At 48.8% G+C, this 23,017-nt stretch overlaps 1 protein-coding gene and 1 long non-coding RNA gene across 2 annotated transcripts in view; one reads left to right on the forward strand and one right to left on the reverse strand.

Moving 5' to 3' along the window:
- Positions 1–12,383, forward strand: part of LOC135819039 (cGMP-dependent 3',5'-cyclic phosphodiesterase-like) — a 37,311-nt gene extending 24,928 nt beyond the window's left edge. Inside the window, exons 19-27 of the mRNA XM_065332189.1 lie at positions 21–143; positions 425–512; positions 1,589–1,636; positions 2,524–2,598; positions 3,024–3,123; positions 8,844–8,956; positions 9,343–9,381; positions 10,138–10,244; positions 10,353–12,383. Of these exons, the coding sequence (XP_065188261.1) occupies positions 21–143; positions 425–512; positions 1,589–1,636; positions 2,524–2,598; positions 3,024–3,123; positions 8,844–8,956; positions 9,343–9,381; positions 10,138–10,244; positions 10,353–11,571 (1,912 nt within the window). The 3' untranslated portion in view covers positions 11,572–12,383. The remainder of the gene's footprint in view (positions 1–20; positions 144–424; positions 513–1,588; positions 1,637–2,523; positions 2,599–3,023; positions 3,124–8,843; positions 8,957–9,342; positions 9,382–10,137; positions 10,245–10,352) is intronic.
- A 684-nt stretch (positions 12,384–13,067) lies between these two features.
- LOC135819046 (uncharacterized) lies at positions 13,068–19,508 on the reverse strand. The gene is made up of 3 exons (XR_010553861.1): positions 19,183–19,508; positions 14,835–14,909; positions 13,068–14,019 (listed from the first exon to the last, which is right to left on the reverse strand). It is a non-coding gene; the product is annotated as an uncharacterized LOC135819046 (long non-coding RNA).
- Between the last annotated feature and the right edge of the window lie 3,509 nt (positions 19,509–23,017).

A 23,017-nucleotide genomic window follows, 5' to 3' on the forward strand; every position in this document is an offset into this window, starting at 1 on the left:
TGCTCTCTGGATCTGGCTAGGTTTTTGCTGACTGTGAAGCGAGGCTATCGGCACCCGCCGTATCACAACTGGGACCATGCCTTCGCTGTCGCTCACTTCTGCTACTGTCTCTGGCGGCGTTGTGGTCACTTGCAACCGCTAAGGTAGGTGCCAGGGTAATGATGATTGCGTGGAGTTACGTTCCCGCCCGTCTCTTACTGATGTTGTGTGTGTGTGTGTATGTGTGTGTGTGTGTGTGTGTGTGTGTGTGTGTGTGTGTTATGTGTGTGTTGTGTGTGTCTGCGTGCATGTGTGTGTCTGCGTGCATGTGTGTGTGTGTGTGTGTGTGTGTGTGTGTGTGTGTGTGTGTGTGTGTGTGTGTGTGTGTGTTATGCGTGTGTGTATGTGTGTGTGTATGTGTGTGTGTGTGTGTGTGGAATTGCAGTGATATGGAAGTACTTGGACTATTTGTAGCTAGTCTTTGCCATGACATTGATCACCGTGGAACAAACAATGCCTTCCAGGTCAATGCGGTGAGTGGTGCTTGTCAACTTCTAGTATTGCTTATGCCCACATGTGTGCATGTGTGCATGCATGTACAGTTGTGGCAAGTGAAACCCGACACTTGCCATTGGGGACAGCGCCACAAATGGACATCAATGATGTAATGCACTGCACCTAATTTGTACTATAGAGCCGTATGCATCCCAAACAGATCGAAAGGTCACAGCGTAGATACACACAGTTCACAAATATGGCACACATGAGGAGTATGTAAACACAGCCCCATCCAATCCCCATTCATTTTTGCCAGCACCTTTTGAACCTTGACTGTGATGAGTACGAGTTTTGTCATCAGACAGATAAAGTTGTATGTAACACATGTACTGTACGTTCGCAGGGCTGCAGACTGCATGGTGCAGTCCCTTACGCCAAGTGTCGGATTTCACTTGCCACAACTGTATGTGTTCAGTCTGTCTTAGCTATTGTAACATACTGTTACATAACCACTTACTATCACACAGGCACGTACACGCACACACACGCACACGCACACACACACACACACACACACACACACACACACACACACACACACACACACACACACACACACACACCTGACCTGACCTGACCTTTGACGCCCATCGCCGGAGGCGATGATAGCAATGCTACGGCAGAAGCCATAGCAACTTGTGCTGGGATTACACCATTCAACAGCTTGCAAGGCTGAAGAATTGACCGTCACTATTCAGCCTGGTCTACACCATACAGCTATTTGGAGTGACATTTTCTGGCCAGTTAATCCCTATTTTTGGTCTTTTCATTTTTTTTTTTTTTTTTTCCCCACACACACATCACACCACATACTCCGGCATGCACTGGCTGTTGGTAACCACCCAGGAGAATGAAAGAAAAGTCAGGAAGAGTCTGAGAAAGAGAAGAAAGACGTGTCACACACACACACACACACACACACACACACACACACACACACACACACACACACACACACACACACACACATACACACATACGCGCACACACATGGCAAGCACTTGCAAGCAGTGATATTCTTTATGTATGCCTTTGTGTTCATCTGCATCAGCACTCTGTCCTGGCAGCGCTGTACAGCTCTGAGGGATCTGTTATGGAGGTATGTCTTTATGTCCTGTTTGAATGCTATGTATTTGTAAGTGTTGTGGGGGTCTGGGGTTTTCTGTTGGACATCATTGAACTGTAAATCAGACCTCTAAGACTAATAGTAATGCGTATCGTGCATTTTGAATCTACCAACTAAACCAGGTCTTGAACAGTCAATGTGCACAATTTAGCAGTAATCTGAGAAGGAGTACTGAGACATTCCAATGACATGATACATGTAGTACATGAGCTTGAGCACAGCAGTGCTCTCTCTTTTCCTCTAAATACCTCCTGACCTGGGCTCACCATCGAAGTTCTTATACAAGTTGAAGTGTGAAAACGAGAACTATCACATGGACCAGTAAGACACAGCGTGGTTTAGTGGTTCAGTGATTGCTTTCAGTCATTAGGGAGGTTTAGTCCCACGTAATCCGTGGGTACTTTACGTGTGTGTACCACGTGATACTCAGTGACCCACGTACAGATGTTTTTTGATTCACGACATACCGTGTATGGAGGCTCACCCACGTTCCGCCAGAACGTGGGTGAAAATCAGAATGGAGCGCGTTGTGCGAGCTGTGAGGGTGCTCAGCTGAAGAAGTTTCCGAAGTACGAAATCAAAATATTCAATGAGCTTCACCTTTGACCAGGTTTGGGCCTTTCGGTTCATGCTTTTGTTTGTTCCGTGTGACTAAACACAACATTGCGAACGTGGGTCCATTGCATGAACTTTACGTGTATCACCCACGTTCCCGTATCCGTTACATGGGACTAAACCTCCCTATTGCGGCTGCTAGCAGCCGCTGTGAGTTCCCTCGGGAACAGAAAATAAATTTGCTCTTTTTCAGTTTGTTCGATTCTGGTTGCTGTTGCCTTCATCTTCTTTACGTGTTGCTGCAGCATCACCATTTTGCGCAGACAATGTGCATTCTCAACACAGAGAACTGCAACATCTTTGTCAACCTCGACAGAAAGGTGTGTGTGCACACTATATTGTGTTTGTGATTCACCCTGGGCGTCTGTTTGTTTCATGCAGCTCTGTCGCCCATTGCAGAGCCCTTTCCCTGTTGCCTGGCTGATTATTGGTTTAAAAATCAGTCACTCCCCACCTAACCACTCCACAATGCTCTCTTTGCTGATCCACTCCACTTGCACATCACCACTATAGCGTGGACAATTCCGCTGAGGCTGGGATATTGTCAGACCCTTCAGACGCCTGCTTTGTCAATCAATTCGTGAAATTTTAAGATATGAAAATATTCTTGATTGGCCTATAACTTCTATACGTCTACTTGAATGCCGTATACCTGCTTGAATGTCCGAACATCTGTTTGAATGTCCTAAACCTGACCGCATGGCCTGAAGCCTGTTCTAATATTGTTCTACACTTGACTGTGCAGGATTACCAAGAGGTGTTAGACATCATGTACGAGGTGATTCTGGACACGGATATTGCCATCCACTTGAAGAAGGTCAAGGACTTGGAGAAGATGGCAGAGGGTGAGTCTCTATTCACGTATCGGATTGACGGCCGTTCCACGTGTCCTGGGACGAGGAACACATTTGAGGAGAATGTGTCGAGAATGTGTCGTCTTGTAGAAGGAATTAGCTGTAACTACACTTTGTAGTCTTGTGGGCACTGCTTCGGATGGTGTTGTCCAGGAAGTCGTAGCATGGATGCTACGACAGGCAGCCCGTTTGATTGAAGAGTGCTTAATTAAGGTAGCTGGAAGTGATAAATTGGAAAATGGCCCAAAATTGTCTTCATCCGGAGACGTCAGTGTCTTCTGTAGGGTGTGTATAGATGAAAAACCCAAAAACTTGGCCACTTACCGTTAATATTAGGGAGTTATGGGACTTCCGAATATGCCCATTTTTGCGAATTTATGCATTTGGATGGCAACACATTATTGTGAAGCTGTGTGGTCAGTTTGTTGAAGAGAAGCATGTTGACTGTGTACATTGCATGGGGGTAACATAAGCAAGTGTCCTGTGCGAGGTTTTGCAGGATTTCCATCAATGTCAACAGCAGAACATGTATTCAGAGATGGGCCCACAAATTGACTCTTTTATGATGTAAAGTTGACCATAAAATAAGAAATGACCCGAAATTTTTTTATCAAAACTTGCCGAATCAATTCTTCTAATGTATAGTGTCTGTGATAAGGAAAAGCCAAAAATTTGATGTGTTACCATGAAAAATACTTCACAATAACACGTTCACTCTTGAAAAATAATTGAAAATTGAGTATTAGAGAAGTTCTGTAAAACGAAAATGCGTACAAACTTTCGCTATACGTCATGAAGTGAGAAACTTCGCACCAACTTTCGCAACTTTGGACGCGAAACTTGCAGGGAATGCGAAATGAACTTTCGTGGGAAGTTTCGTGTGATCGGGTCATGGCGTAGTCTACGTGGCGCGTGCAAACTACGAAAATGTGCAGAACACAAAGTTCGTGCGAAACTACGTACACATTTTCGCAAGGCCCGTCGCGAAACTTCGTTCGAATTTTCGTTTTGCAGAACCTCTCTATTGTCGTACAGCAGAGTCGCGCGCCGAAGAACGTTGAGCCCAAGAGCGCCACAGCCTAAAGTTAAGAACGACAGCATTGGTTTTCCGGCAGCTTTTGAGATACATATGATCCAGCACGAATAGTCTCTAAGCACGTGCTATAAGAACGCAGCCAGATTGCTGAAAAATAAGAATGCCCCAGGCTAACCTCTTGGAAACAACGTTCTTGGACGCGCGACTCTACTGTACTACTGTAGCAGACATGGAAATCCAGTCGATTGACCGGGGCCGTCGCCCTCAGCGCGTTCAGAACGCTTCGTGCAGTGCACTTGCTGATCCGATACGCGCTGGTCGTATACGACCAGCGCGCTGCAGCGCATAAATGCATGATTGTACATGTACATGTATGTACCGCTTACTAGTATCCACGGCTGCATGGCCAGCGCCCTGGGGCCGCTAGACGTGCGACCGGATTTCCATGTCCACGACAGTACATGCGTGCAATGCCTAGTTATCCTGTTATGTAGGACACTGCAAGAAGCAAAGGTGTAGCTTGATAGGAATGGAAAGAGTCTGCAAAGTTATGACCTTCTGCAGCAACCTGACACCTACTTTGTCCAGTGCTCTTAATTTGTCGACTTTGAGGTACACTCGGACGTCTCTTATCCGGGCACCTTGGGACCGGGCACTGCCCGTATCTCGGATTTGCCCGTATCTCAGAATAATTCATCTACCATGTATGATATCATTTTTTGAAGAAGTTTATTTGGAACGTATTGCACATGTTGAGGATACAAAAGGAACCCATTGATAAAATGTGGGGATTACATAGGTTGGCAGTGAAACATAAGCACTTCCACATACGGAAAAAAGTTTTAAAAAACCCAAATTCGACGCATTTGTGCTATAGGAACTCAAGCTGAAGGTGCCGGTAGAGAGACGTGCCCGTATCTGAGGCGTCCGGATAAGAGGCGTTTGAGTGTAAATTCACATAGTACACTGTACTGCTATCAAGGAAATCGAAACTGCTTTATGGATTTCCTTCACATTTGGCAAGGTTGTTCTTTTGGTTGCTTGGAAAGTACCTACCATGTTTTCTGATGCTGTGGCCACCAGAACATACTTTATCAGGCGATCATATAAGGTATTCTTGTCGAAACCAGTGCAGAAAAAGAAGAAGAAAAAGTTGTGCACAAGGAGGGCTGGAACCCGTGAGGGGCATATAGTCATAATATTTCTACTCCAGACCTGCGCAGAAGGATGCTCAAAAGCGCATTATGGAATTTAGGATAAGAATTAAGGGGATAGAATGTGGAGAAATGTAGTTTTTAATGTTAGTGAGTGTGTCAGTCCGAGTTGAATCGGGGACAGCCACGTTCAAAACCCCTTGGTGTAGCTCTAATGAAGACGCATTAGTCCTAGCTTCGAGCACAACGGCTTTACGCACAGCGGCGTCAATATTTACAGGTTCAAAGTCGGCCACTCTATTGCCCTTCAGCTCCGCCTGGAGTACTGCCTCCTTGCCCTTATCGCCGAAGCGGGCCACCAAGGCTGCTCGCAGCTTGTCAGGGTCGTCGCGGTCGTCGTCAGATAATGACTCGAGGACAAGAGCCGCAGGTCCTTGGAGTCCCCGTTGGAGTAGAAAGATCCTCATTTGTTCGAGTTTGTCTCGATTAGGGTCAGCTCCCTCGTCCGGAACGCCGACGTAGCCATTTGTCTTCAGGCAGGAATATAAATCCCGCAGGTAAGCCGCCAGGCTTTCCTCTGGTCGGCCATGAAACGGTCGCGGAAGCAACCATCGGCCAGGCTCCGTCATGGTGACGATCTAAGCGGGAGTAAGGAGAAGCAAGGGAGACGGCACACGCAAGCGACTCCCCAAGGACAAGCCTTGGCAAAAAGGAAAACCCCAAACAAATCGCGCCAGCGAGCGAAAACAAAGAAACAACGCGACAAAAAAAAAGCACACAGGAACGAGACAAACAAGAAACACTTACGACAAGAGGGGTTCAGTATCTCTCGCGGCCCGCTCGAAATAAATCGCTGAGCCACTCGTCACGTCGGGCGCCACTGTTGTGGTAGATCCCCCCACGCCTTTGTCCGCACGCCACACAACAGTTCTGGTACTCATTCGGTTCAAGGATACTTCTCAGTTATACAATATGCAAACCGGTGGCGGAGAGAACGGGGGAGAAAGAAAAGGAAATAATAAACAACGAACAGTTATAAAGAGAGAAAGGGCGAACACATCGAAACGACCAATGAGCGACCAGTACGTACGATAAATGTGTCCAGTGTCCAAAACGTGTTTTGCCACACCGTTGTCTACTTTCTTATTGTGGACATCTCGTTGGTGCTCCTCCAGTCTTTTTTTTATTCTTCTTCTTCCTGTCTCTCCCACTTACTCTGCTCCGCAAGTGATGCAGTATAGGGAATAAACTACCCCGTATTGGTCTTCGGTAGGTGGAGCTGGGGGTTTCTTCCTTGTTAGTAAGTTCTTCAACGCGGTGGATCGCCGGTGGACCATGCGGAATGGTGCGTTCTTCGTCTTTCGTTTGATGTTCTCGGATAGCCCACGGACATAAGGTAGTGATAGTGGCCGGTTTGATCCTCTGTGCTGCCAGGCACGATAGTGTGGCACATTTCGTGGATTGTGGGTGGTGAGAATCGAAATTGATATATTTACCGGTATGCGTCGGCTTCCTGTATACTTCGAAGAACATGTGTTGACAAACTTGCTTCCGATCTGCAATAGGAGAAATATATACGATATTATAGGATTTGTAGGACGTCCTCCACCATCACCTCCATGAGCGGTGTTACGGTGTTGTGTTTGTCTTTGTAGGTGTCCTCCTTGTACTTCTTTCCTTCGCTTCCAGTAATCTTGTAGTACATTGTGGCGGGGCCGATCTCGCCACACAACTATCCTCTGACTCATCACAATAGCACAATAGCACAATTACTCGGAGTTGAACGATATCTTCTTTGAACTAATAATCAACTGGTCGGCGAGAGAACGGGGGAGAAAGACAACGAAATAATAAACAACCAACAATTATAAACAGAGAAAGGGCGAACACATCGAAACGACCAATGAGCGACCAGTACGTACGATACATGTGACCAGAACCAAGACAACAACATCGTGGACGAATCACACCACTCCCTCGCACCCGAACTCGACTCGCACAGCGCATGCTCCACATAATCCACGCATGCGCAACAACTAGTAGACAAACGCACTCACACAGGCAGAAGCAGATCCACACTCTCTGACAACGCATACACCACATACACCACGTCATACGCATCACACCCATATACTGCACACCACGCATCACTCCCGTACAGACAGCAGACCATATTTGACACCGGACAAGACAAGACAGCGAGACCAGAAACAACAACGGATGTAAATAATAAGCGTATCGAATTTCGTAACATTTGCACCCAGACGTCCAGGACTGCAATTCCTCTATTGGAGTCCAATGTTTTGTGCACCATCCTACAGGTGGATATAGTGAGGCCTCGGCGTTCGTCCGGTAGTGTGTCAGCCCGCATCTCCGTGCGTGTGATGAGTTCCTCTCTTGGGACAGATCTTGAGGTTATGGCGAAATCCAGGCCCAGTTCCAAGAGGTTTGTGTGTTCCGTTGTTAGAACATACGAAGAGAGATTGATTACACTTGGTTTGGACGGAACGGTTGTCCATGGTGTTTGTGGTTTTAGTTTTGTTAGCTCCTTGTCGTGTAATTTGCTGGCGCGGTTGTGGGCGTTTGCAAGTTCATTAATCCATTTCCAGCCTTTGGTGAAAGTGGAGCTTCCGTCAACGTGCTCTCTCCAAGCTTTGACACCACCACCACCACCACCACCAACACCACCACCACCACCACCACCACCACCACCACCACCACCACCACCACCACCACCACCACCACCACCACCACCACCACTACCAGCATTAGCGAAATCTTGGATCATCTGATCGAAGACGACGCGAAAATGCGAATACCGTATTTCCGCAAATAGTAGGCCGGTCTACTATTTTTTCAAACTCGTCCTAACCCGGCCTTATAATTGAGGACGGTCTTGTATTCGAGGACGGTCTTTTATTCTTTCAACCCAGTTTGACCCTGGTCTTCTATTTTTCGCCACAAAGTTTTACCCCCGTTCTTCCATTTTCTTCTACACCGTTTGAGCACGGTCTTCTATTTTTTTCCCACAGTTTGAGCACCGTCTTCTATTTTTAACACAAGTCGTAAGACTCATTTAGTAGGCCCGGTCTTTTAATCGGAGACGGTCTTGTATTTTTTTCAATCGCCCCCTGCCCCGGCCTTGTATTCGAGGAAGGCGTTGTATACGAGGACGGTCTTTTATTTGCCGACACACGGTAATAAAAATAAATACCCCCTCCCCCAGACTGCAGTTCAGTTCTAAAGAAATTGGGTCGGGCAAGGCAGCTAGATAGAGTTGATGAGATATCCGAGTGTGCTGCGTACACTTTATGTGAAGTTAACTGCTGTCATTTGGCAAGTGTGCGGTGGACATGCGAAGTCTGACTTATTTGAAACGGGATTACCGAAAGAATGGCTTTTATAGTGAACAACATTCTCCTCATCCTAGCACTGTTTGACTCGGCGCCCAAAAGACTACAAGTCCAAGTCCTGAGTTTGTGTGTATTGACTATGTACTTGTTTACTTGCGTTGTACTAAGACGGTGTGGACAAGAACAACACCAAGCACCGACACTTGCTGCTCTCCTTGCTGATGACATCCTGCGATCTCAACTCGTCCACCAAGCCGTGGCAGGATGCCCAGGAAGCAGCGGTATGCATTAGCTAGTGTAGCAGGACTGTTATAATGTACACGTGCACAGCACATGCATGCCGGTATGCATTAGTTAGTGGAGCATGACTGGAACAATGTACACGTGCACAGCGCATGCATACTGGTATGCATTAGTTAGTGTAGCATGCTCATGTGTACACATACATGCATGCTGGTATGTGCTGTGGACTCTGCCTCAGTGCGCTGTAAGGCACGAGAAGGATGTGCAATAAAGAACTGAATACTGTAATTTTCCAGTGTTTTTTTGTACCGATCGCCACTGCTCCAGCAATTTCAGTCTTGATGTCATCTGCAGCGTGTTGTTAATAATGGTGCCTGTGTGTTTGCATGTGCATGTGCGTGCATGCGTGTGTGTCTCCCTGCAGCGTAAGATTTATATGGAGTTCTTTACCCAGGGAGATTTGGTGAGTAACTGCTCGGCTACCCTAGGCGCTTCCAAGACGTGCTCAGTGATCGGGTGGTTAAACGATGTTGGAGACTGTAGTTTTTGAATCCAGGACAAGAGAACCAACTGTGCTGTCAACAATTTTTTTTTCATTTCAGGAAGAACATTCTGTGGAAAGATTGTGAAAATGTCTGTAGGTGACACAATGCATAGTTTGTAACTGTTGCACGCATTGCACGTTGTGGAGTCAATTTCAGCTTTTTCAAGCAAAATGGCAATGAATAAATCAAATTGTGCAGTCATGACAATGTGAAAGATAATTATTATAAATGTGCTAATTTCCAAAACGTTTCCGCGTGCCACTCATCAGTGGAAAGTCGTCACTAAATTAGGAATAACCAAAACAATCAATATACATATAGAATAACCAAAACAATCAATATACATATCAATATACATATAGAGCCAAACTATGTAGGGAGTGTTTACACTTAGAGAGTTAGAGTGGCAATCGTAGCAAAATTCATGCGGTAAAAAAACCCAGCACTTTTCACTGATGAGTGTCAAGCGAAAACGTTTTGGAAATTAGTACATTTATAATATCTTTTACTTCAAAGTACATGGTTATGACTGCACAGTTTGTTTTATTCATTGCCATTTTGTTTTGCTCTTACTGTCTCCTCGACGATTGTTCAAGAAAAGTGTGGCTTTAGTGTGGAAGTGTACGGGGCGCGTGGCCGGTGTGTTTGTGTTTTCTGAACGTGATGTGGTGCAGGAGAAAGTTCTCGATCTTCAAAGCCAGGAGATGATGGACAGGAACAGCGCTTGCATTCCCGAGCAGCAGATCAGCTTCACCGACTTCATTGCCATGCCCGTGTTCAAGTAAGGACTTGTGTGACCTGTCCAGTTAGTAGTTCTAGTCAGTAGACTACTGATTAGTGGCATGCTAACCCTTCTCCTGCGGTTCTGTCTGTACTTTAAATTGTGTAGGATTCTAAACAAGGTGTTTCCGGAAACGCGCAACGTCCTGGCTCGCCTCAAGGCTAACTATGACACATGGACCAAGGTGAAGCAGATGTACTGGGACCAGGCCAGCGTGGGTAGTGTGTCCAGCAGGTCCAGCTCAGCCAGTGCCAAAGGTTCTGGCTCCGGCCTCGTGTCACCACGGGGCATGCTGGGCAACAGCTCCGAAGGTGAGCAGTCCCGCTCCCTGCGCCAGCAAATGGGTCGCTTTGACTCGACCACCTCCATCAGCTCGGCGAGCTCCAGCGCTAGTTGTGATAGCTCCGTGTCGGCATGTCATCGAAGTGCCAGCGTAGGATCAATGGGCCGTGTGAGCACTGGCAAGAAGGATCCCATGTCCGTCTCATCATCCGACAGCGTGCCTGAGGAACCTACCTCGCCGAAGAAACGTGCCTCCACTGGCCAACTGGCGGTAAAAAAACACCCTCGCCTGCGCGTGTATGAGACGTATTTGTCTCGGCGCGCCTCGCATCTGATCGGTGCTGACTATACACTACAGGCCGCTTCACTGCAGGCCGGTGCCGAGGCAGCACCGGATGTGCGACCGCAGCCGCACCATCGACGCATGGGACAGTTTGAGGCACCGCTGGTGCTTGACCGCGTGACGGATCCAGTGCGGGACAAGCTCGAGGAGGAAGCGAATCGACTGCAGAAAGCGGATGAGAGAACCACGGATAGGGATAAGATCAACACAGTGGCTGTCGGATCGCTACTGCAGCCCACCATTGTTCTGGACTCAGCGGGATCAGATGGTTTGCTGTCGGAACTTGACTCGATTCCCACGTCGGTCATGACTGATTTTGGCAGTGAGATGTCACCCTACCCGGTATCTCCTGACTGCCGGTCTGCCACGCCTATTGTTAGCATGCCCAGGTTTGAACGTGAGAGCATTGACAGTCCCGGACCTATCCGTCCGTTGCGACACAGTGCGGACGATGCACTTCGAGCCTCTAGTGAGCTGGTCTCTAGCATCAAAGAGAAAGTGCATCGCAGCAGCGATGGCGATCGCTACCGCTACCTTAGCCGCCATGATGAGCAAGTGCGCCACTCTGCGTCGGACGTGTTTGTGGGTACCGGTGTAGCGTCACGGCGTAGATTTAGCGTAGGCAGGCCCACACCCACGCCCGGTGACACGCTAGTGGCCAAGCGGCGGCGTTCCCAGGGCATGCTCACTCTGATGCGTTAGAGTGGACTCCAGCATGTGCACACCCGCATGCATACACACACATACACACACACACACACACACACACACACACACACACACACACACACATACACACATGTACATACATATACACACACACGGACCCACACACACAGCAGTCACTTCCTGCCTGCGTGTGTGCACATATAGGCAGACCTCCTCTTCCCCTGGTCGATCTCCCACGACTTATTTTTTTAGGCGCCTTCTCTTCGTTTCTAGTTAGCTGATATACCTATGTTAGTGCCCTAGTGCTGTTAGGTACTAAATGTTCACGTGGTTCATGTACCAGCTCTATGTTCCCGTGGTTACTGCATGTACCAGCTGTATTTCATCTGCCATTCACCGGGAAGAACTCAGCATGGTATTATTTTATATTTTTAACCGACTATTAACCTGTTGACGTGACTGTCCTCTTGTTCTCACTAGTACTTTTGCTTGCGCTCTCGGCTCTCCGATTTTATTTCCGCCGTGCCTGTGATTTTCATGATTTTCAAATATCCTATATTCTCCTTTAGGAACTGGTTAACCTCAGCAATCACGGCCGGCTGTTTGGTGATTCTGCTTTTATTGTGATCACTGTTAATTGTTGGGAGCATTGATGTTTATTTTAATATGACCAACATTTTCCTGGAGCCAGCCAGTCGTGCTCTGTGTAGCCTGTGGCCCCTGTGTGGGTCGCCAGGCACGTTAGTACCACCTCGCCACACCTTCAGCAATCCTTGTACTGCAAAGTACTAGGTGCTGAAGCATGCAAACTATACCTTGAATGATATTAAATTTTCGTTTTTCCACACTTCGTCTTTGGTGGTGCTAAAACCATCGCTGCAAGGCGTTGAAGCGATCACCTGTTGGGCCCGCTGGCACCCCATTTCTCACCACTACAACCAAGAGTGCAAGAGTTTATCACTGTATAAAAGGGGTAAATTTCACGCAGCTGTTCTTTATACCCAATTATTTGGCGATTTGTTATCACATAGGTGATAAAATTGTCGCTACCAAGCGTCAAAGTTACCACCAAGAGTGCATACACTACATACAGTGCATACACTACAGTGCATACACTACCAACAGTGCATACACTACAGGGCTAACTACAGGACAGGGTTATATTCTTGTCACGTAGGTAGCTGTTACTTTTGATATGCAATACAATGTGATAAAATGCCAAGCAAGAGAGTATGAAAGTGCATACTCCTGCCACTGCACCCCCTAATAATTATATCACCTCGTTCAATACCACAATAATGGTAGATGCATCATCTGTGCCTCTCATGTATCGCATGTGCTAAATGTACCACCCCTTGATCTTTCCTCTCCCATCAGCTGCAGCCTGCACAGCGCCATATTCACACCTATCATAGCTGCACACGACCTGCCCTGTCTCAACTCCACCATGCACCACCAGAAGTTTTAATGTACCCCACCCCCATCCCCGCCTCGGCCTCGGATGCGACCTGACCGCCCTCCAAAATATAAACAGGCAGAAAAGACTGCCTTACACACAAAACAAAACAAAACAAAAAAACAATACTGTGCTGCAGGGACAATCCCAAGCATTGACAGGGTCTAGAAGAAATAAATACTGGTAAAAGGAAAAAAAATGAGTAAGTGTTAGAACAGGAAAAACCTTTAAATCGTTGCTATCTGGTAGGTCCTAGAAAGAAAGGAGATCAAATCAGATAGCTGTGCATGGCCTGGAACCCCAAAGGCCCTCGATGCTCCAGCAATGTGTGACTTGATATTATGAGCCAATCGACCATCCGTATGTACTGGAGCCGAGATACTTGAAGTCAGCCCCGCTCTCAATAATATCACCCACTACCATCAAAGGCAAGCGGTCATGTGCTGTAAGTCCGTAGCCGACCGGCATGACCTTGGTCTTTGCGAGATTCACCTTCAGGCCAAATGCACCAGCAACACGCACAAAAGCAGTCGGAGCCTGTTGCGCACACTCATGGGAGGTGGCAACCAGTGCAGAGTCGTCAGCAAACTGGCAGTCGTCGTGCCGTTTCACAACGTCCGTACGTGACCTGCGGAATAGTAGCCGACCACCAGCATTCATCGCCACAGGAAACCCGATATCCGGAATGTCTGCAATCGCCTTGTACCATTGCCGGAACATAGCCCATATGTAGATATGTTAAAAACAAGACTGGTGCCATGCAGCATCCTTGACGCAAACCATTGTTCACATCAACAGCGTCAACGTCAGCTCCCGCCAGTACCAGTGATGCCTTCATGTTGCCGTGAAAAGCTTGAATAATGCGGACGAGTCTAGCGGGGACACCAGCACCACGCACGCACGCACGCGCACACACACACTACATGTAGTTCCTTCATTCCGAGATCCTACGGGTTAGCTCAACGGAGTAGAACAGAGCGCCGCTGGCTGGGAAGGCGTTATCCCCCGATACACACCACGCATGCCTGTTCAGACCACGCATGCCTGTTCAGAGCAACACAGAAAAGAAAACAAAGCGCCCATCCACACCATAACATGGTTAAAGCCAAAGGGAGCGACAACTTGACGACTGGAGCAATTCACAAGCTGCTGGAGCTATGCGGTTCATGTGTAACCCATAGTTCCCCTTATATTATATATGTACAAAATACCAGGCGACAAGTGAGCATCAACCAGGTTACACACCAGGATGCAGCCGCCGCTAAAGTCGTCGCTAAAGCCGCCGCTAAAACCGTCGCTAAAGGTGCCGCTAAAGTCGTCGCTGAAGCCGCCGCTAAAACCGTCGCTAAAGGTGCCGCTAAAGCCGTCGCTAAAGCCGCCGCTAAAGCTGTCACTAAAGCTGCCATGATTGATGGCCGTCACGTGGGGATATCAGTGGTGTCAGTGATCACACTGAGGGCCTGGCAGTGCTACTATGGATGCCGCCTTTTCCATTTTCTGTTCCATTTAATAAGAGAGCACAAGTGACCCGAATGATCGTGTCGCTGGCACCTTCTAGCTTGTTTAGACCAATGACTGAAGCCAGCTCAAGTAAGTTAACAAAACAATTCATGCAACCTGTTCAAACAACTAACCGACCGACCAGAGCAAACACTTGAACATGACACGAAGATGTTATCGGCGGCATCAAGGAACAGCTTCAGGAAGCGCACTCTGGATCTCAGAAACTTCAGGTGGAGCTTGTCGCCGAGAATGGTGATTAAGGTTGGGTAGTTGGGTTGATATCCCCTTCCCACCAATGGCCAATCACCATTTTGTCTCCAACAAGCAAGCAGCCTACCTTCCATGTACATATGTGCCCTATTTTCATGAACCCGCTGAAGAAATTCTTTGGCTTGCCGGCGGCAACATTGACCTGGACATGCATATGACATGAAGATAGATGGAAAGAGATACAATCATGTCATGTAGATAGATGAAACGAGATAGATAGAGGAGAGAGATAGATAAAGAATAAAAAATTATCGTCACTGTCGCCGCCATGGAGACTGTAAGTGAACAATGGGACATGCAACCCTGGATCTGTGGACAATGGGACATGCAACCCTGGATCTGTGGACAATGGGACATGCAACCCTGGATCTGTGGACAATGGGACATGCAACCCTGGATCTGTGGACAATGGGACATGCAACCCTGGATCTGTGGACAATGGGACATGCAACCCTGGATCTGTGGACAATGGGACATGCAACCCTGGATCTGTGGACAATGGGACATGCAACCCTGGATCTGTGGACAATGGGACATGCAACCCTGGATCTGTGGACAATGGGACATGCAACCCTGGATCTGTGGACAATGGGACATGCAACCCTGGATCTGTGGACAATGGGACATGCAACCCTGGATCTGTGGACAATGGGACATGCAACCCTGGATCTGTGGACAATGGGACATGCAACCCTGGATCTGTGGACAATGGGACATGCAACCCTGGATCTGTGGACAATGGGACATGCAACCCTGGATCTGTGGACAATGGGACATGCAACCCTGGATCTGTGGACAATGGGACATGCAACCCTGGATCTGTGGACAATGGGACATGCAACCCTGGATCTGTGGACAATGGGACATGCAACCCTGGATCTGTGGACAATGGGACATGCAACCCTGGATCTGTGGACAATGGGACATGCAACCCTGGATCTGTGGACAATGGGACATGCAACCCTGGATCTGTGGACAATGGGACATGCAACCCTGGATCTGTGGACAATGGGACATGCAACCCTGGATCTGTGGACAATGGGACATGCAACCCTGGATCTGTGGACAATGGGACATGCAACCCTGGATCTGTGGACAATGGGACATGCAACCCTGGATCTGTGGACAATGGGACATGCAACCCTGGATCTGTGGACAATGGGACATGCAACCCTGGATCTGTGGACAATGGGACATGCAACCCTGGATCTGTGGACAATGGGACATGCAACCCTGGATCTGTGGACAATGGGACATGCAACCCTGGATCTGTGGACAATGGGACATGCAACCCTGGATCTGTGGACAATGGGACATGCAACCCTGGATCTGTGGACAATGGGACATGCAACCCTGGATCTGTGGACAATGGGACATGCAACCCTGGATCTGTGGACAATGGGACATGCAACCCTGGATCTGTGGACAATGGGACATGCAACCCTGGATCTGTGGACAATGGGACATGCAACCCTGGATCTGTGGACAATGGGACATGCAACCCTGGATCTGTGGACAATGGGACATGCAACCCTGGATCTGTGGACAATGGGACATGCAACCCTGGATCTGTGGACAATGGGACATGCAACCCTGGATCTGTGGACAATGGGACATGCAACCCTGGATCTGTGGACAATGGGACATGCAACCCTGGATCTGTGGACAATGGGACATGCAACCCTGGATCTGTGGACAATGGGACATGCAACCCTGGATCTGTGGACAATGGGACATGCAACCCTGGATCTGTGGACAATGGGACATGCAACCCTGGATCTGTGGACAATGGGACATGCAACCCTGGATCTGTGGACAATGGGACATGCAACCCTGGATCTGTGGACAATGGGACATGCAACCCTGGATCTGTGGACAATGGGACATGCAACCCTGGATCTGTGGACAATGGGACATGCAACCCTGGATCTGTGGACAATGGGACATGCAACCCTGGATCTGTGGACAATGGGACATGCAACCCTGGATCTGTGGACAATGGGACATGCAACCCTGGATCTGTGGACAATGGGACATGCAACCCTGGATCTGTGGACAATGGGACATGCAACCCTGGATCTGTGGACAATGGGACATGCAACCCTGGATCTGTGGACAATGGGACATGCAACCCTGGATCTGTGGACAATGGGACATGCAACCCTGGATCTGTGGACAATGGGACATGCAACCCTGGATCTGTGGACAATGGGACATGCAACCCTGGATCTGTGGACAATGGGACATGCAACCCTGGATCTGTGGACAATGGGACATGCAACCCTGGATCTGTGAACAATGGGACATGCAACCCCGGACCTTTGGACACTGGAGCCATGCAACCCTGGATCTGTGGACACTGGGGCTATGCAACCCCAGACCTATGACCACTGGGGTCATGCAACCCCTAAACTGTGAACCCTGGGGTCGTGCACCCCGGACCTGTGAACACTGGGACCATGCAACCCCAGATCTGTGAACACTGGGGCTATGCAACCCTGGATCTGTGAACAATGGGCCATGCCACCCCAGACCTGTGGACAATGGGACATGCAACCCTGGATCTGTGGACAATGGGACATGCAACCCCGGACCTTTGGACACTGGAGCCATGCAACCCTGGATCTGTGGACACTGGGGCTATGCAACCCCAGACCTATGACCACTGGGGTCATGCAACCCCTAAACTGTGAACCCTGGGGTCGTGCACCCCGGACCTGTGAACACTGGGACCATGCAACCCCAGATCTGTGAACACTGGGGCTATGCAACCCTGGATCTGTGAACAATGGGCCATGCCACCCCAGACCTGTGGACAATGGGACATGCAACCCTGGATCTGTGGACAATGGGACATGCAACCCCGGACCTTTGGACACTGGAGCCATGCAACCCTGGATCTGTGGACAATGGGACATGCAACCCCGGACCTTTGGACACTGGAGCCATGCAACCCTGGATCTGTGGACACTGGGGCTATGCAACCCCAGACCTATGACCACTGGGGTCATGCAACCCCTAAACTGTGAACCCTGGGGTCGTGCACCCCGGACCTGTGAACACTGGGACCATGCAACCCCAGATCTGTGAACACTGGGGCTATGCAACCCTGGATCTGTGAACAATGGGCCATGCCACCCCAGACCTGTGGACACCGGGCTGCCGTGGACCTGTGAACACTGGGGCCATGTAATCCCGGACCTGTGAACATTGGGACCATGCAACCACGGACCGGTCAACACTGGGCCATGCAACCCCAGATCTGTGAACACTGGGGCCATGCAACCCGGACCTGTGGACACTGGGCCATGCAACTCCGAACTACACAACTAAGCGAATATTTTATTTATCCCTCATCCAATCCACTTTTGAATACGCCAGCAACTCGTATGCTCACTGTCTTACACCATCTTTATACTCTCGCCTTGTTACTTTAAGTCATATCAGCATGAAAAAGGTTTTTGGTCTCCCTCGCCGTACCCCGACTGTCTTTGTTTTGCGGCACGCTAAGTTATACTCCCTCGAATCTCGTCTCAACTTCAGGCTTTTTATTTTTGTTTTCCGCTGTATTCATCAGCTTACAAGTCCTCTTCTTTCCTCAATGTTCACCCTCCAGTCGGCTGCTACTTGCACCGAGAGGCGCACTAGAGGGCAATCATTCTCTTCACTTTCTTTGCCCGCTGCTACCACTAGATATGGCATGTTCTCTATTTCTTTCCTTGGCGCTGATAGGTGGAATTCTCTGCCTGTCTCGTGTCGTCAGGTTGAGCATCTATCCGTTTTTGTTTCGCTCTGTAAAGAGCACTTAGGGTTCCCTGTAACAAGACGGCAACGTCTGTAGGTCCTTCCCTATCAAAATAATAAATTCTACTACTACTACTACCTGTGGACACTGGGCCGTGGAACCCCGGACCTGTGAACACTGGGGCCATGCAATCCCACACCTGTGAACACTGGGGCCATGCCACCCGGGCCTGTGGACTCTGGGTTATGCAACACCGGATCTGTGAACACTGGGGTCATGCAACCCCGGACCGGTGAACACTGGGCCATGCAACCCCAGACCTGTGAACACTGGGGCCATGCAACCCCGGACCTGTGAGCACTGGGGCAAATTACCCGGGCAATGCAATCCCAGACCTGTGAACACTGAGCTGTGCACTGGTGCAGGCACTGACAGCTTCTACTGTAAATGCAACGACCATTTTTTTTCTCGTGGTAGGCAGCCAGGTCGACTTTGTAAGATACAGCAAAAATAGGCATCAATGATGACACTGTGGTCCTGGAGTGCGGAGCAGGATCTGTCTGTAGCTGAAGTATGTTCACGAGATCGAATCTCATTGAGTACGACTAGAAGTCAATCGAGCTGTGCGCTAACAAAACGCTTTAATGAAAACTAAACCCAGACCACTCACCTGGTGTCGACTCTTCACCACATCAGCTGGGTATGTCGGCAACCAGAATGCTACACCGCCACAACCGGCACCTGCCACGCCGTGAACACCCAATCACTTACGGAAACAACACAAACGCACAACACTCAATCTGCGGACAGAACTGTTCCGTCCTTTGTGGACTCAGTAGCGCAGCACAGAGAAAATGAGGCAGAACCTGATAGCAATGAAACATACAGTTTCCAAAGCCAGACACACAACACCGTAGTTTGACGTATGCATGTGCACAGAGACGCTTCACAGGCACAACGTCCACAGGGAGCGGATCAACAGGATTTTATAGTAAACCCATGTGCTTGTGCACCCCCCCCCCCCCCCCCCCCCGGGCCGGATTGAACTCTACTACCGTGAGGTTGCTGTCAAGGCTACATGACTACATGATTGTGTATAGTAATTGTATGTTGTTGGTTGACAGCATATAACAAGGTGGAGACCACTGTGTTCGGAAACAGTGACCTTACTATAACCATCTACTAGTATAATAATAATTAGGCCAAACTAAAGAAGGTGTGTGGTTCGACTAACATGGACATTTTTTTTACGGGCGGGCGGGCGGATTTTTTTTTTTAAATATATTTTTTAGTACATGTAAATACACTGTATACGCGTATCGAGTAGACTCTACTACCAGCACAAGGCAGCAGTCGTACCACTCACTGCACTGCACTGCAGTACAACTACAAGTCAAGTCCAAAAGGAGCCGCCTGCGTCCGCAGACTCACGCCGCACAGCACGTAGACGTGGACGTGTTCAGTCCACGTACGTCAGTCACACGACAGCCCGCCGAAAAAAAGTTACGGTCGGGCTGAAATTGTACGGTCGGTCGGGTGAGTCGAACCACACACCTTCTTTAGTTTGGCCTTATAATTGTATTATTGTTGCAGAGATACGGGGGGATCCCCCCCCCCCCCCCCCATCCATACACAGACTGCACAGACTACATAGATAGTGCATACAGACTCAGTCGGCATTCATGGTGCATTCATGGTACTCATGGTACATTCATGGTACATGGTAGGTCTACTCAGATCACTTTCCGTCTTACCAGCTGGTGTCAGTGCGCTCTTGACCAGCGAGTTTCCGCCGAATTAGACTGAGAAGTTGCCGGGCACTTCCCGTGCCAGCGTACTGGTCAGGCTAGGCCGCGGAATTAAACAGACCCGGAGAACTCCCTCGCTACGAATACATCGCCCGTGGATTGGAGTCCTGAAGGCACACTGGCACTGATGCACAGGACACACTTTTTCTGAGTGCATTGTCAAACGTGCAGCACATACTACAAGTACAAGTACCCCCAGGGCCATGGATTCCTCGCCAGCACAAACTAAAATCCCAGCTGATCCAAAGCCAAACTGGCCCAAAGCCAAAGGCAACATTGACATTGTCCTGCTGGGGACTACTGACTACTGTTGCGACCGTTGCCAGCGCCAGTGGAGTGGACATTGAAATCCGTTGCGAAGTCAAGCGGCCACGGGGCGCTGGCCATGCAGCCGTGAGCACTGCTGGTCCATTTTTAGTTTTTACCAGGGAGTAGACCACTCCCTGGTTTTTACTGTCATGTCGTGTGGATGTAGATCTACAGCATGGCCATGTTTACAGCAGCTGCTACCATCATGACCATGCATGTAGTCGTTGTAGATACTGGGGCCACTCTTTTTTTTAGTAATAACTAATACACTGTAGTATTGTAGTTTTACGCCAGAGGCAGGACTCCCTGGCCAGAGGCCATGTTTACAGCAGCTGCTACCATCATGACCATGGCGCGGCCATGGCATGTAGATTACTGGGGCCACTCTTTTTTTTAGTAGTTTTACGCCAGAGTTCAGGACCATCCCCCCTCCCCAGGTTCCTACAAACCTCTTCTTCAGTACTTTTTTTTTGTAGCCTCGGGCCCTAGGCCATTGAGTAATGTTTACCATGACGGCCGATGATGAGTACAGCCCCCCCCCCCCCCCCCCCCACCCCGGCCGGCGTGCAGTGAATGTGTAAATCAGTACTGAGTTGGGCAGTGACCAGGTGACATGGCCCATCCATCATCACCTTGCTGTGGCCAGGCTGCGGACAGCAATGCGTAAGTCTTAGAGTAGGTATGCATGTATACTCAGAAGAATAATAGTGCTGGTTATCTGCACCAGTCTCAGGGAGCAGGGCCTTCTCCAGGGGGAGGGGTGCAGAGGAGTATCCGGCAGGGGTGTCGGACATGGTGCGGTCATTATGGTATTGACCGTACCACTTTTTGCCCCAGGTACCCCGTGAATCAATAAAGTACTCGTACATGTATGTTCGCATAAGGAAGCTGACACACACACACACCATGTACCATACACATACATACACACACACACACACACACACACACACACACACACACCATGTACCATACACATACACACACAACAACGATCTACGCATACCGTGATGTAGAACATGCACATCACGTCATTCCATCAGGATTCCATCCTTTCTCATTTTTGGCAGCAGCACATGAGCACAATACACACCAGCTCCTCTCATGGGTTCTAGCCAAGGGGGGGGGGGGGGGTAGCACCCCCTACTCATTTTCCGATTTTCTGTTTTTAATGCAATTCAACGAAAATGCAGTCGATAGTCAGTACTACAGTCCATTCAGAAAAAAATGAACTTCTAGCTTTTGGCCATAAATGGGTCAAACGTTGAGTTTTTTTAGAATTTTTTCTGCAATCCTCTATGGAATCCTCTTCCAATTATGTTTCTGAAGTTTTTTTCTCCAAAAAGCAAGCCATAACAAGAATAGGATTTCGGCCAGGTTTTGCCCCCAAAGCATTGAATTGGGAAAAACCATAAAAATCCAGGCCGTTTGACCCTGTCTGCAACAGTGCATTGTGCGGTTCGAACCCCAGTTCAGGTACCCTTTTTGGACCCTTTTCAAATTTCAAATTTCGCAGCACTGCACTGTGTACGATGAAATCACGAAAAATCGCCAAATACGGGAGCTCGCCAGAGCCAGAGCCCATCTTTTTATGAATGGACTGTAGTACATGAAAACCGGTTTTCATGTACTCTTGCTAGTCGAGGGTTCATAAAGGCACATTTGTCTGGGGTGAGTCAGTTGCATTTCGCATTGCAAGACAGTTATTTTGAAATGGAAAAATGGGTCACGGGGTAACTGTTTTCCCTGCCCCCCCCCCTACTATTTTGACCTGACTAGAATCCTGGTTACCATGACAATGGATTATGACGACACCTCGCATGGCAGTATAATGCTGGTGCATGGGCACGCTGTACGAATGTAGGTATTGTAAAGAATCGTTGCTGGATAGAGAGAGTTTTTCAGCTAACCTAACCGCCCAAGACCACTGTCTGGGACGGGAACGGACACTTCTGTTACTACACTCATATGCAGGCGGTCCGGGGCCGACCACTGCCCGTACTTCTGAAATGTCCGTTACTCTGAGACACGTACATTTTCGATTGGGAATGGTCATAGATATGGCATACGACGTCACTATTTCACAAAAAGTGCCAAAATAGTAGTAATTTTTCCACTGGAACTCGCACAAAGGGTGCCCGGTAGACCGAAATACCCATGACATCGGGGTCTGGATAACCGATGTATGAGTGTATTCAGTAAAGTGTCGCACAGAACATTCACAACCCGCTGATGACCCGGCATGACACAGGAGCTGTTCGGCGTGTCAACAAAGCCGTCACCTGCCAAAACCCTGCTCCAGCACTCCACTCCCAGTCTTTGACCGATACACACGGAGTGTGTCTGGTCCCTGGAGATGACCACCACAGCTGGCCAGCACCACAAAGG

This window comes from Sycon ciliatum, chromosome 1, assembly GCF_964019385.1.
Source record: "Sycon ciliatum chromosome 1, ocSycCili1.1, whole genome shotgun sequence".
NCBI lineage: Eukaryota > Metazoa > Porifera > Calcarea > Leucosolenida > Sycettidae > Sycon > Sycon ciliatum.